Source organism: Geotrypetes seraphini, chromosome 6 (genome assembly GCF_902459505.1).
Source record: "Geotrypetes seraphini chromosome 6, aGeoSer1.1, whole genome shotgun sequence".
Classification (NCBI taxonomy): Eukaryota; Metazoa; Chordata; class Amphibia; order Gymnophiona; family Dermophiidae; genus Geotrypetes; species Geotrypetes seraphini.
In genome coordinates this window covers 6641064-6655227 of record NC_047089.1, presented here as the reverse complement: position 1 = coordinate 6655227, position 14164 = coordinate 6641064, and the positions used below count along the sequence as shown (strand labels likewise).

The 14164-nt window shown below is 44.2% G+C and overlaps 1 protein-coding gene across 2 annotated transcripts in view; it reads left to right on the top strand.

Annotated features, from left to right (window-relative positions):
- Positions 1-14164, top strand: part of CLPB (caseinolytic mitochondrial matrix peptidase chaperone subunit B) — a 221791-nt gene that overhangs the window by 159916 nt on the left and 47711 nt on the right. For both annotated transcript variants that reach the window (XM_033947532.1, XM_033947533.1), the window contains exons 9-11: positions 3364-3419; positions 7334-7378; positions 8214-8375. In XM_033947532.1, coding sequence (XP_033803423.1) covers positions 3364-3419; positions 7334-7378; positions 8214-8375 — 263 coding nt within the window. The remainder of the gene's footprint in view (positions 1-3363; positions 3420-7333; positions 7379-8213; positions 8376-14164) is intronic.

Sequence of the window (14164 nt, the reverse complement as noted above, 5' to 3'; positions counted from 1 at the left end):
TTTTGAAAACAGTAAATAAGTGATTCACATCTACCCTTTCCACTCCACTCAGTATTTTATAGACATAGTAACATAGTAAATGACGGCAGATAAAGACCCGAATGGTCCATCCAGTCTGCCCAACCCTAAATGCTCCATAATAATAAATCATTTAATTAAAATTGGCCCTTTATCTTAGATATTTCTGGGCCAGAGACACAGAGCTCGGTAGTGTGCTTAGGTTCTAATTACTGGAGTTTCCATCAAAGCCCACCCCAGCCCATCTTAACCATTTCAGCCATCAAAGCCCTTCCCATCCCGTCCTTAACTGAATGCCACATACAGGACATATCCCATACTAGACTGCCCATTACCAACCCTAGTTCCTTCAATATATACCCATTATTTTCTGATTAGAGATCCTCTGTGTTCTACCCATGCTCGTTTGAACTCTGTCACCGTTTTCTTCTCCACCACCTCCTCGGGAGTGCATTTCACGGATCAATCACCCTATCCGTAAAGAAGAATTTCCTAACATTACTCTTGAATCTACCACCCTTCAACCTCAAATTATGTCCTCTGGTTTTACCATTTTCCTTTCTCCGAAATAGATTTTGTTCTATGTTAATACCTTTTAAGTATTTGAACGTCTGAATCATATCTCCCCTATCTCTTCTTTCTTCTAGGGTATACATATTCAGGGCTTCCAGTCTCTCTTCATATGTTTTCTGGCGCAAACCTCCTACCATTTTCGTCGCCTTCCTCTTGATCGCTTCAAGTTTTTTTATGTCCTTCGCCAGATACAGTACAAGGGCATCAACACATTCTTTCTTCTACTGGTCACACCTCTCTCTGTAGAGCCTAGCATCCTTCTGGCAACAGCCACCGCCTTGTCACACTGTTATTTTGCCTTTAGATCTTCAGACACTATCACCCCAAGGTCTTTCTCCCCATCCATGCACATCAGCCTCTCACCTTCCAGCACATATGGCTCCATCCGATTTCTAAACCCTAAATGCATTACTCTGCACTTTACGTTGAGTTTTAGTTGCCAGATATTAGACTATTCCTCTAACTTTTGCAGATCCTTTTTCATGTTTTCCACTCCCTCCTCAGTGGTTTTGATAGATTTTCGGAATGCATTGTAGGTCTGTCTGGTTTTATTTATGTAGTTTCCCAGCCAGGATTGTTGTCTGTTAGCTTGGAACATGAAGGTCCTGTCAAGGTTGGATTTGTATTTGCAACCAGTAATTTTAGGATAGGTGAAGATGTTTTTGTTTCTGGTTGTTCGTGTGGGGATGTGGAGAGTGAAGTGTGCTTGCAGGTAGGAAGGTGCTAGGCCCCAGATTTGCTTGAAGCAGATGCATGCAAATTTGAACTGTATTCGCGCTTCCATTGGTAGCCAGTGAAGTTTTTTGTAATATGGGCTAATGTGGTCTTGTTTTCTCAGTTCGAAGATTAAGCGAACTGCAGTGTTTTGTACTAATCTCAGTTTTTTTATTGTTTTTTTGTGGGATACCCAGGTAGACAATGTTGCAGTAGTCCAGGATGGACAAGATCAGCGATTGCACCAGTAACCTGAAGGATGTTGTGTCAAAGTATTTTTTAATAGTCCTTAGCTTCCTTAGAGTATAAAAGCATTTCTTCACTGTTAAGTTTGTGTGGTCAGCCATGGTCAAGTGCGTGTCTAGTGTGATACCCAGAATTTTTATGGTTTTGGAAATCGGATATTCGTGGTCGTTTATTTTTTATTTTTTTGAAATAAATTTTTATTAATTTTGAAAATATAAAATACAAAAGAAAACACCATCATAACATCATAAAGCACACACAACCAAATGTCATAGCTCCTCATCTAAACAAATATCCTTTAGCTAAATACAGCAGACATATTATTCATCATATGGTAAAACAATCCAAACCTCAATACATCCCCCTCACCCCCCCCACCCCAACCCTCTTCCCTCCTAATCCAATGCTAGGCTCATGTGGAGTGAGGAAGACCTCCAAGCAACATAACCAGACCATACAGTCCTATAAGGCTCCATGCGCATCCGCCGTCGTTTATTTTTAATGATGTTCTCGTTATTTTGTCATTGGGGCTTGCCAAGAAGACTTTTGTTTTCTCTGTGTTTAGTTTCAGTTTGAAGTTGGTGGTCCATTTTTCGATTTCTATCATAATGTATGAGAGGTTGTCTATAATTTCAGTTGAGATGTCATTTAAGGGGATTAGGATGGATATATTGTCTACGTATATGTAGTGTTTTAAGTTTAAATTTTGTAGTCGGTGACCTAAGGATGCTATGTAAATGTTGAATAATGTAGGTGATAGAGGGGAGCCTTGGGGTACCCCTGATGGGTTATTCCATGGGTTGAAGTGATTTCAATTGCTGGCTACTCAGTAGGATCTGTTTGTTAGGAATTCTTGGAACCATTTCTTTACCTTTCCCGAGATTCCCATTGCATCAAGGCACAGTAGCATGATTTCGTGGTCTACTAGGACAAACGCACTGCCGAGGTCTAATTGCAGGATCAGTGCGCTTTTGCCTTTGCTGAAGAGATCATAGAGGTGGTTTAGTATGGAGGCTATGACCGTTTCTGTGCTATATCCTTTCCTGGAACCTGATTGATGTTCGCTGAGGATGTTAAATTTGTCTAGGTAGTTTACTAGTTGGAGGTTGACCAATCCTTCCTGTAGTTTAGTGAAGAGGGGAATGCTTGCTATGGGTCTGTAGTTGGATGTCAGTGTTGTAGAGATTTTCTGGTCTTTGGGGATAGGTGTAATCAGTATGCGACCCATGTCTTTGTTTAGCGTTCCGTTTGTGAGGGCCATTGTTAGCCAAGTGAATAGGAGAGGCAATTGTCATGATTTTAGGGGGACATTCGTCGAGTAGGCAGTTTGATTTGCTGTATTTGTTGAATAAAAAGGACTCCTTGTTTGTAAACATGCCAGAGGGCTTGTGGACCCTCAAGTCACATGGAATATAATGATGTTTAATGTAAATCCAAGCGCTCTTTTGTTTAATGAATTCAGGTGTTACTGATGTTTCCTCATCTTGTAATAAGGGTTACTGACGCACAATGCTGAGGCTGGGCAGTAACTGCCAGCCAGTCAATACCCATTGCCATCTGCTGAAGCATATCACAGTGATACCAGTGGTGGTGTGAGAATCCTGCAGCAAAGTGTGCAAATACAAAGCCCATGCATACGTTCCAAACAGGTTCAAATTGTGTCCTCAATTAAATGGGTTAAGGATTCTGTTACTGCTACTGTTCTGACAGTCCACTCCTACAGAAGAGGACTGCAATGCTGGGGTTTCTGCTGGCTGAGGACCAAGGCATATTCATTTATAGTTTATCTTTTTGAATCCTGTTTGTACACAGGCAAAACCGAACTGGCCAAGCAGACAGCAAAGTACCTGCACAAAGATATCAAGAAGGTAATCTCTCTCTGAACTATCTATTTCTGCCTGAGCTGCTTTTACCCACCTTATCAGGTGCTGTAATACAGTTCATGCACACAGAGGAGGGAAATTTAATGGTGACCCCAGGAAGTATTTCTTCACGGAAAGAGTGATAGATCACTGGAACAAGCTTCCAGTGCAGGTGGCCAAGGCCACCAGCGTGCCTGACTTTAAGAATAAATGGGACATCCACGTGGGATCCCTACGAAGGTCGAGTTAAGGAACTGGATCATTAGCACACAGACTTAATGGGGTGGGTCAGTAGAGTGGGCAGACTTGATGGGCTATAGCCCTTTTCTGCCGTCATCTTTCTATGTTTCTATGAAACTTCTCTAATTCTGGGCTAGTCACTAAGACAAGGAAAACATGCAGAAAGAGGCAAGGGAGATGTCTCAAACCAACCAAATAAAATCTGCTTATTTGTCCATAAAACAGTCCAACAATGAAGAATTCTTTTCTAAAATGGTCCCAACTAGGATCCCAGTTTCGGCACATGCTAGTCTTTTTTTATCATATGGTTTTTAAAACTTATTACGTTATTTATGCTGTATCTATAATAATAAAATGCTAGCCGCGCATGCGCACTCTCGCCGCATGTTCCCTGAGATCTGATCTGTCGCACTGTGCCCGCGGCAAGAGTGTGCATGCGCGCTTACTACGTCACCAGAACCGCAGCCAGCCGCCGCGACACGGTGGAAGAACAGCAGCAGCCCCCGAAGCTCCTCACCAACCTGTCCCGCCCCCTCTAGAAGGGCTGAAAAGCTGGCCTCGCACACTCTGCAACCAACTGCCGCTCGCCTCCGCCTGCCAGGGTGATGCGCGGGGGCTCCTGCAGTGTCCGGAAGCAGCGATGGCAGCGCTGCTGTTGGTGGCGCTGCGCCCGCTGCTGTGCGCGAGTGACACGCCGGAGCTGGACCCCGCCTGTCGGCAGCAGCTCGATGAGGTGGCGAACGCCAGCGCAGCGATGAGCCGATGTCTGGTGCGCTTCCCTTGGCCACTCCGTCTCTGTCGGACCCAGTTCCAGGAGCTCAACCGCCTCCTCTACAACGTCTCAGCTCCCACACTCTTCTCCTACCTCAACTTGCAATTTCCTATGTCTTCCTCCCTTCCTGCTCCCATCACTCCTCATCTTTTTCTACTGCTACCCTCCCTCCCACATTTGCCACACTCCTCAAAGTGCTGCTCTCCTTCCCTTATCCTGCAACACAGATCCCCCCACTACTCATTTTGCAAAGCTGCTCCTGATCCCCTCCCCCAGATCCTACCACCCCTCATTATGCAATGCTGTCTTGCCCCCCCCTCCAAGCTCCAATCACTCCCTATGTGATAGCGCTGCTCTCCTCGCCATAGTTCCCACCTTCCCCCATATGGCAGTGTTGCCCCTCATGAGATGGCACTGCTCCACCTCCCTCCATCAGCAATCCCAAGAGGTTAGCACTGCAGGAAGGCCTGTTTTGGGAGGGGAGGTATAGGTGATTGCTTCTGTACTTTTGCTAGCCGCCGCGCCCAACCCGCCCAGGCCCCGCTCCCTCTCGCGGCGGCTGCGGGGAGGAGGGTTCCGAGTCGCTGAAGACTGTCCCCAAAACACTGGTCCGCTATTTCCAGCCCACTGTCGGCACCTGCAGGCCGCAGTGTCGGTTTCAGGCCTGCGTGGTGGTGTGGAGCGGCGGCTGACAGGAGGAGTCGGTTTCGGCCAGTGCAGAGCAGCGGCTGTCAGGAGGAGGCCTTCACAGAGTGGCGCTGGTGGCCCTCCTTCAAGGCAGCACAGATAAAGCACTCAGGTAGTACATAGGCCGGGGGGGGGGGGGGTAAAAGGAAAGGAGGCCTACTGTTGGACAGGGGGAGCACAGAAAGCGGCTAAGGAGACAGAGAGAGAAAGAAATAAAGACAGACACACACACACATATTCTAGCACCTGTTAAAGCTAGTTGTTTAATATTTATTTATATCTGCATATCTCATAAGATGTTGCATGTTTTAAAGATATGTGCATATGATTGCATTTTATGTTTGACATTCTAGTATAAGTCATCAGCCATATGTATTTGTTTTACCTTTTCATGTTTAAGTATCTCATTTTTATTTGCATTTTATATGTATTTAGTATTACTGTCTTGGAATGTCTCTTATTTTATCATTTCAATATCTCACTAGTCCCCTGAGGAAGGCATTCGCCAAAACTGGGATTCTAGTTGGGACCATTTTAAAAGAGTATTCTTCATTGTTGGACTGTTTTATGGACAAATAAACAGATTTTATTTGGTTGGTTTGAGACATCTCACTTGCCTCTTTCTGTATGTTTTCCTTGCTTGTTCTCGAGGCAAGTTTTTTGCTTTTCATCTTCTCCTACTAGACACTTCTTTCCTTTTAGAGGAGGGAAAATGTAGAAAAAGGAGTGGAAGGAATGTGGTGAGAGGAAGCAAGCATGCCAAATTTTGAAGTCACTTTGAGCTTATGTAATAGAGGTCACATTAGTACACCTTCTTATGATGTGTTTCACCATATCTTTTTGTGAGTTAAGCTTTCCACGTGCCTGTCCCATGCTGTCTTGAATTCAGACCCAGTTTTTGTCGCTTAGGTGAGGAATGGCCTAGTGGTAGAGCTGCTGCCTCTGCACTCAGGTTGTGCGATTAAATCCCAGTGCTGCTTCTCGTGACCAGGTGCAAAATAAGTAGCTGTATATATGTAAACCACTTTGAAAGGGTAACCACAAAAAAGTGATATACAAGTCCCATTCCCTTTCCACCACCTCTACTGAGAGACTATTCCACGCATCTCCCACCCTTTCTGAAAAAAATATTTATCACCTCTTAAATTCAACTTATGCCCTCTCATTCCAGAGTTTCCTTTCAAATTAGAGACACGCCTCATGCAAATTTATGCAGCATAGGTACTTAAATGTCTCTATCATATCTCTCCTCTGCCACAGAGTAAACACATTAAGATCTTTAAGTCTGTCTCCGTATGTTTTATCCTGCAGACCACCGACCATTTTAGTAGCCTTCCTCTGGACCAACTCCATCCTGTTTATATCTTTTTGAAAGTGCGGTCTCCAGAATTGTGCACAATATTCTAAATGAGGTCTCATCAGAACATTGTACAGGGGCATCACTACCTCCTTTTTCCTATTTCCTTTTCAGCCTGTTTGGCCAGTTTAAGATAGTCTAATACTATCACACCCAAGTCTCGCTCCTCTTTTGTACACAAAAGTACCATTCCCTTGAGATTTTGCAGCCCAAGATGCTGACCTTGCATTTCATCTTAGCCGCCATATTTCAGACCATTCTTCAAGCATCGCTAGGTCCTTCCTCAGGTTATCCACACCATCAGGGGTTTCTATTCTATTGCAGATTTTGAAATCATCCACAAAGAGGCAAATCTTACCAGACAGCCCTTTCACAATATTGCTTATAAAAATGTTAAAAAGAACAGGGCCAAGAACCCAACCTTGAGGCCCTTTCCTCAGAGCAATCTCCATTGACCACTACCCTCCGTCATGTTTCACCCTCTGAGCACTGTTAAGTGAACTGTTGTAGAATTACCCCCCCCCGTGTGACTGAATAAGCCAGTTACACTTGCCTTAAAGTGCTCTGTGCATTTTATTTACAGTTCTTTCTGTGGTACAATCAAAGCAGTTTACATAATGAGCTTCTTGTGTTCCTAGTGGGCTCACAATCTAGGTTTAACTTGCCTAGGGTCAGGAGGAGCTGCACTGGGAATTGAACCCAGTCCCTCTGGTTTGCAGCCCACTGTCCTAACCATTAGGCCACTCCTCCAGTAGAGGCATACTGATGTTTTGCTGATCATACCCTTCATTGTATAGTATAAATAGTGGCATAGACACTGATGACCATCTTTTGAAAATGCATTATTGTCTTGTTTCTGCATAGGGGTTCATTCGGTTGGACATGTCAGAATTCCAGGAGAAACATGAAGTAAGTAAATAACTTCCTGTGTTTTCCTGTGTTTCCAAGAACTAAAATCAGAGTTGAAAGAATTGCTTGCTTTATATAGAGCTTTCCCCAATGAATATGCATGAAAGCAGTGCATGCAAATAGATCTCATGCATATTCATTGGGGAAATCCTGAAAACCCAACTGGATTGCGGCCCTCGAGGACCAACATTTGACACCCCTGCTTTGCAGTATACATATTGCATTTTTTTACATAAACCCTCTACCATTTTCATTGTCTTCCTCTGGACCGCTTCAAGTCGTCTTTATACGGCCTCCAAAACTGAACACTATATGCCGTGTGGCCTCACCAATGGACCTGTACAGAGGTATCAACACCTCCTTTCTTCTGCTGGTTACGCCTCTCTCTATACAGCCTAGCACCCTTTTTGTCACTCTTTTGTCACCCTCAGATCCTCAGACACTATCACTCCATGGTCCCTCTCCCTGTCCGTTCATATAGGCCTCTTGCCTCCCAGCACATACATCTCCCTTGGATTTCTGCTTCCCAAATGTATCACTCTGCATTTTTTTGCACTGAATTTTAGTTGCCAGACATAGAAGTATATACATAAAAAGAAAAAATGGGACTTTTACAGTAATTATGAGGTCAGATTTTAAAGATAGCTCACAAAGCCCTGCACATATGGTCAGTGGCCTGGAACAAGCATCTTATTCATATCATTTTGCAAACAATAAGGTGTGTGTTATGTATTCTGCTTTTTTCTAGATCCCTGAGTTCACTTAATGCATTTAAATCATTCCTGTATGTATTTCTTAAGTAGCTTATTTTGCATGGTATTCTTTTTCCACTTAGGTTGCCAAGTTTATTGGCTCTCCCCCAGGTTATGTTGGCCATGAAGAAGGCGGACAACTGACCAAGAAGTTGAAACAGTGCCCAAATGCAGTGGTCCTCTTTGATGAGGTTGACAAAGCCCACCCTGATGTTCTCACCATCATGTTGCAGTTATTTGATGAAGTGAGTGTGTGATTCTGGGATCCATGTTAATGGTTTGGGACATTGCAGAAGCTGATACTTTTGGTTTTCAAGAGACTTCCTGTTTACGTTTTATAAATCTTCATTCATTTTCTTATGTTACAACAAGTGTTCCAAATAAACTCATTAGAAATTTGAATATACACACTTGATTAACTCATATATTAACATCAAATTTAACATTTCTTTAGAAAATTAATATTATATAAAGTTATAATATTATGCAAGAAATCTAAATTTATATAATTCTTATTGAATATAATAATCCCCCACCCCTCCCTCCCTCCCAATCAATAATACATAAAATCAACTTTATTGTAAATTCATTCAAATATTGATATAGTATGTAATAATCAGAAATAAAATCCCACCCCATTCCCCTCTATTCAAATATCTTATCATGGGAAAAGTTAATCATTCATTACAGAAATCTGTTAACGGTCCCCAGACTTTTTGAAATTTACTCACCTAGCCTTTTTGTGTTGCAATGGTGAGTTCCATTTTGTATATATGGCATACAGAATTCCACCAGAAATTGTAGTTTAACTTGTCATGTTTTTTCCAATTATATGTTATTTGCTGTATTGCTATTCCAGTTAAAATAAACAGTAATTTGTTGTTGCTTGCCGAAATTTGACTTCTTGCTCTCATAGTTGTGCCAAATAAAATAGTATCATATGTCAAGGCTACCGGATTGTCTAACATCCTATTGATTTGAGGCCAAATTGACTTCCAGAATGTTAAGATGAATGGACAATAGAATAAAAGGTGGTCTAATGTTCCGACTTCATCTATTAGACTTAGAACTATCTATCTTTTGTAAACGAACAGGGGTCCAAAAAGCTCTATGCAATAGAAAAAACCAAGTTTGTCTCATGAATGCTGACACCGTACATTTTAACCTCCAAGACCAAAGTCGTGGCCATTGAGATACAGTAATTTGGTGCTTTATCTCAATGCTCCAAATGTCTCTAAGACCATTTTTTTGTTTTTTATTTACAAATCCAGATATTAATTTATACCATTGTGCGGCTTTATGATCTGTTGAATCCATTTGGAAACATAAGAATTCCAAACTATGATAATTAGTAAGATTTTTCCATTCAGGGAACCCTGCCTGAATGGATTGCTTCAATTGCAACCATCTAAAATATTGTGACTTATTAAGATCAAATTTATGTTGCAATTGTGAAAACTCCAGCAACTTACCATTTTGTATTACATCATCCAAAATACGAATACCTGCTATCATCCAATGTTTCCAGATGATTTTAAAACCGCCAACTTTGATCTTGGGGTTTAACCAAATCGTTTGTGTTGTTGATTTACTTATTGGAATAGGAGTTAGATTACTTATATATCTTAGAGTTTTCCAAGTATCTATAAATATTTTATGCTCTTTATATAACCTTGGCATTCTGATACTAATTACATGACTAAGACGTAAGGGAAACATAAGTCTCCATTCTAGCCAGAACCAGTCTGGAATATTATCACTGGGCTCTGGGAGGATCCAATACATACCTTGACGTAAAATATAGGCTTGATGGTACCTATAAAAATTGGGAAAATTTACCCCGCCCTCCACAATTGGCCTTTGCAACGACACTAAAGCAATTCTGGGGGGTTTTCCAAGCCAAATAAATTTTGTCAAAATCCTATTTAATTTTTTATAAAAAGATTCTTGAAAGAAAACTGGTATCATCCCCATTTTGTAACAAACTACAGGCAAAATCATCATTTTAACAGTTTGTACTCTTCCCCACCAAAATAAATGCAAAGGATTCCATTGCTCACACATTTCTGTCACCTTTTGTAATATGCTTTTTTCATTACTTTTCATTGTTTCATCCACTGTTTTTGTAATCCAAATTCCCAGATATTTAATTGCCTCCTCCTTCCAAACAAAAGAGAATGCATCAAATAATCATTTTGTACAGTGTACATTTAATGGAAGAACTTCTGATTTATTTCAATTTATCTTATATCCTGAGAACTTTCCAAATTTCTCAATCAACTCAAGTAAATATGGAATGGTAGATTCTGGATTCCTCAAATATAATAGTAAATCATCTGCATATGCAGATACTTTATATTCTCTATCTGAATGTGGTATACCTTGTATTTCCTTTACTTGTTGGATAGCTAATATTAAGGGTTCTAAAACAATATCAAACAGTAAAGGAGACAAGGGACAACCTTGTCTAACTCCCCTCTGTAAATTAAATTTTTCTGAAAAAGTATTATTAATATATAATCTAGCAGAAGGGGAGCTATACAATGTTTGTATTATTTGTATGAATCCAGGACCTATACCAAACCATTCCAATGCCTGACACATAAAGGTCCATTCTACTCTATCAAAAGCCTTTTCTGCATCTAAAGAAACAGCAAAAGTAGGCTCATTCATTTTCTTTGTTAAGTATAACATATGGAATGCCAATCTGGTATTATGAGATGAATGTCTTTGAGCAACGAATTCTGTTTGATGCATACCTATAATATGAGGGAGAGCTTTAGCCAATCTTAATGCTAATATTATCCCAGGACAAGCAGGCAGCATATTCTTAACGCATGGGTGACGTCACCGATGGAGCCCCGGTACGGACCTTTTTAACTAGAAAGTTCTAGTTGGCCACACCGCGCATGCGCGAGTGCCTTCCCGCCTGACGGAGGAGAGTGTGGTCCCCAGTTTCTTCATTTCCGCGGAGCGAAGAAGACGCATGTATTTTCAACGGCTGTTGAAAAACTAATTTTTGCCTTCCCACTCGCGTATTTTTTCACTTTTTTTCCTTTTTTCTTATCGGATTCCCTTTATTTTTGTTTTCAAAAAAAAAAAAACTCGTCGAGTTTTCCTTATTTTTTCAGGCCGGCCCCAGCGGGGCCTGTTGCCACCATACAGGCCTCCGGGTTCGATTTTGCAGAGGCCGTGTTTCCATTCATGCCCCCTCAACCGGGTTTTAAGAAGTGCCAGCGGTGTGCACGCCCGATCTCCCTCACCGACCCACACAATTGGTGCCTCCAGTGCTTGGGTCCAGAGCATCGGGCTGACACCTGCACCCGTTGTGCTACGCTTAAAAAGCGTACTTTGAAAAATCGGCAGATCCAGCAAAATATTTTGTTTGGTACCGGATCTGCCATGGAACCGGCTGCGACGTCGACGGCACCACAAAAGTCGGCACTGACGACATCAACACCACTGGACCCTTCCTCGGGGTCGTTGGGCCCAGGTAAGCCGGCTAAGAAGCCTCCCACTTCCCTTGAGCGCCCTCCTGCCACGGTTGCGACACCGGCCCTCCTGGCACCGCACCGGCCCCGCAAACGCTCCGCTCCGATCTCGGTGAGTGCCTCATCATCGGCCTCCTCATCGCCGGAGCGTAGAGCGGCACCTATGGTACCGAAGAAGAAAAAAGCGGTACCGGTGCCTCCCCTGGACGAACGCATTGCGGCCATACTCCAAACACAGTTACAGGAGCAGCTGCAACAACAGCTCCAACAACAGTTGCCGGCGTTGCTGGCACCGCACCTTCCGGTACGGGACCGGTCCGAGCCTCACACTGTCCCATCGGTGTCGACCCCCTCGGTACCGATTAATACTTCCATGCCGGTGCTCTTGGCAGAAACACCTACAGTACATACCCGTGATGCTGCCGACCCTGTCCGGTCCCAGGAACGACATCGGTCTTCCTCACCCGGTACCGCCTCGGTGCGCTCAGGCAAATCTCTTTCAAAGACCCGCCATGCCGAGCCCTCCACACCGATGTCCAAACGTACGCACCCTGACGTTAGGGACCCAGATTTGTGGGAAGACTCCCCTCACGGTACCGAGGAGGACGCTTCGTCAACCCTCCATGACCGACACCGTCTCCAAACCAGAGCAATCCTCTTTCTCCAAATTCCTTAGGGAGATGTCAGCAGCTCTTTCCATTCCCTTAGAGTCCGACTCTAAAAAGTCTCAGGCTTTCCTCGATGCCCTAGACTTTGAGCAACCTCCCAAAGAATTTCTGAAGTTGCCCGTCCACGACATCTTACGGGAAACTTTCTATAAAAACTGGGAAGCTCCCCTCACGGTTCCTGGAGCCCCTCGTAAATTGGATAGCTTGTACCGGGTTATTCCAATCCCAGGGTTTGATAAACCTCAATTGCCCCACGAGTCCCTCCTGGTGGAATCTACTTTGAAAAAATCTCAGGGTTCCAGTGTATATGCCTCCACCCCTCCTGGCAGAGAGGGAAAAACCATGGATAAATTTGGTAAGCGCCTTTTCCAAAATGCCATGTTAGCCAATAGAGCCAACAACTACACCTTCCACTTCTCCTTCTACATGAAGCATCTGGTGCAACAGCTCTCCTCCTTACAGAAATACCTTCCTGAACGCAAGGTCCCTCTTTTCCAGCAACATATTTCCAGCCTCCTCCAACTCAGGAAATTCATGGTTCGCTCCATCTACGACTCATTTGAGCTGACCTCTCGCGCATCTGCCATGGCGGTGGCCATGCGACGTTTGGCATGGCTGAGAGTCTCTGACCTGGACATTAACCACCAGGACCGCCAGGCTAACGCACCTTGTCTGGGTGATGAACTCTTCGGAGAGTCCCTGGACTCAACAACCCAGAAACTCTCAGCACATGAGACCAGGTGGGACACTCTGATTAAACCTAAAAAGAAGACTCTACCTGCTCGCACCTACAGGCAGCAGTCTTCCAGCGCAGGTTCTCGGCCAGACCTCTCAACCCGCCTCAACAGCAGCCTCGCCAACCTCGTCAACAGCATCAATCTCAGGCTCGCTCACAGTCTCACCAACCTGCCAAGCCTCTCCTTCCGTCAAAACCATCTCAGCCCTTTTGACTTTTTCCTTCAGGGCATAGCCAGTCTCCCATCATCATTGCCTCTTCCTCAGCCTATCGGAGGTCGCCTCCAAATCTTCCTCAGCCGTTGGGAGGTCATCACATCAGACCAATGGGTCCTCAACATCATTCGCCACGGCTACTCTCTCAACTTCCAGACTCTTCCACCAGACAATCCTCCCGTAGAGTCTGCTTCTCACTCCTCCCAAACCCCCCTCCTCCTGAGGGAGGTCCAATCCCTCCTTCTTCTCAATGCCATCGAAGAGGTGCCTCCGGACCAAAGGGGTCAGGGATTCTACTCCCGCTACTTCCTGGTTCCCAAGAAGACAGGAGACCTTCATCCCATCCTCGATCTCAGGGACCTCAACAAGTGTCTGGTCAAGGAGAAGTTCAGAATGCTCTCCCTTGCCACGCTTTACCCTCTTCTCTCTCAACACGACTGGCTATGTTCCCTGGACCTCAAAGAGGCCTACACTCACATCCCAATCAACCCGACTTCACATCGCTACCTACGGTTTCAGATACAGCACCGTCACTATCAGTACAAAGTGCTACCTTTTGGCCTCGCTTCATCGCCCAGGGTGTTCACCAAGTGCCTTATTGTGGTGCCGGCCTTCCTCAGGTCTCACAACCTCCAGGTGTTCCTCTACTTGGACGATTGGTTGGTGAAAGCACCTACGTCTCCACTTGTGCTACAAGCCACTTATCACACCATCTCTTTCCTCCATCTCCTGGGGTTCGAGATCAACTACCCCAAGTCGCATCTGCTTCCCACACAGCGACTTCAGTTCATTGGAGCAGTTCTCGACACCACACTAATGAGGGCGTTTCTCCCCTCCGACCGTCAACGGACCCTGCTCCACCTCTGTCGTCAGGTACTCCTTCATCACTCCATTCCTGCCCAACAGATGATGGTCCTCCTGGGC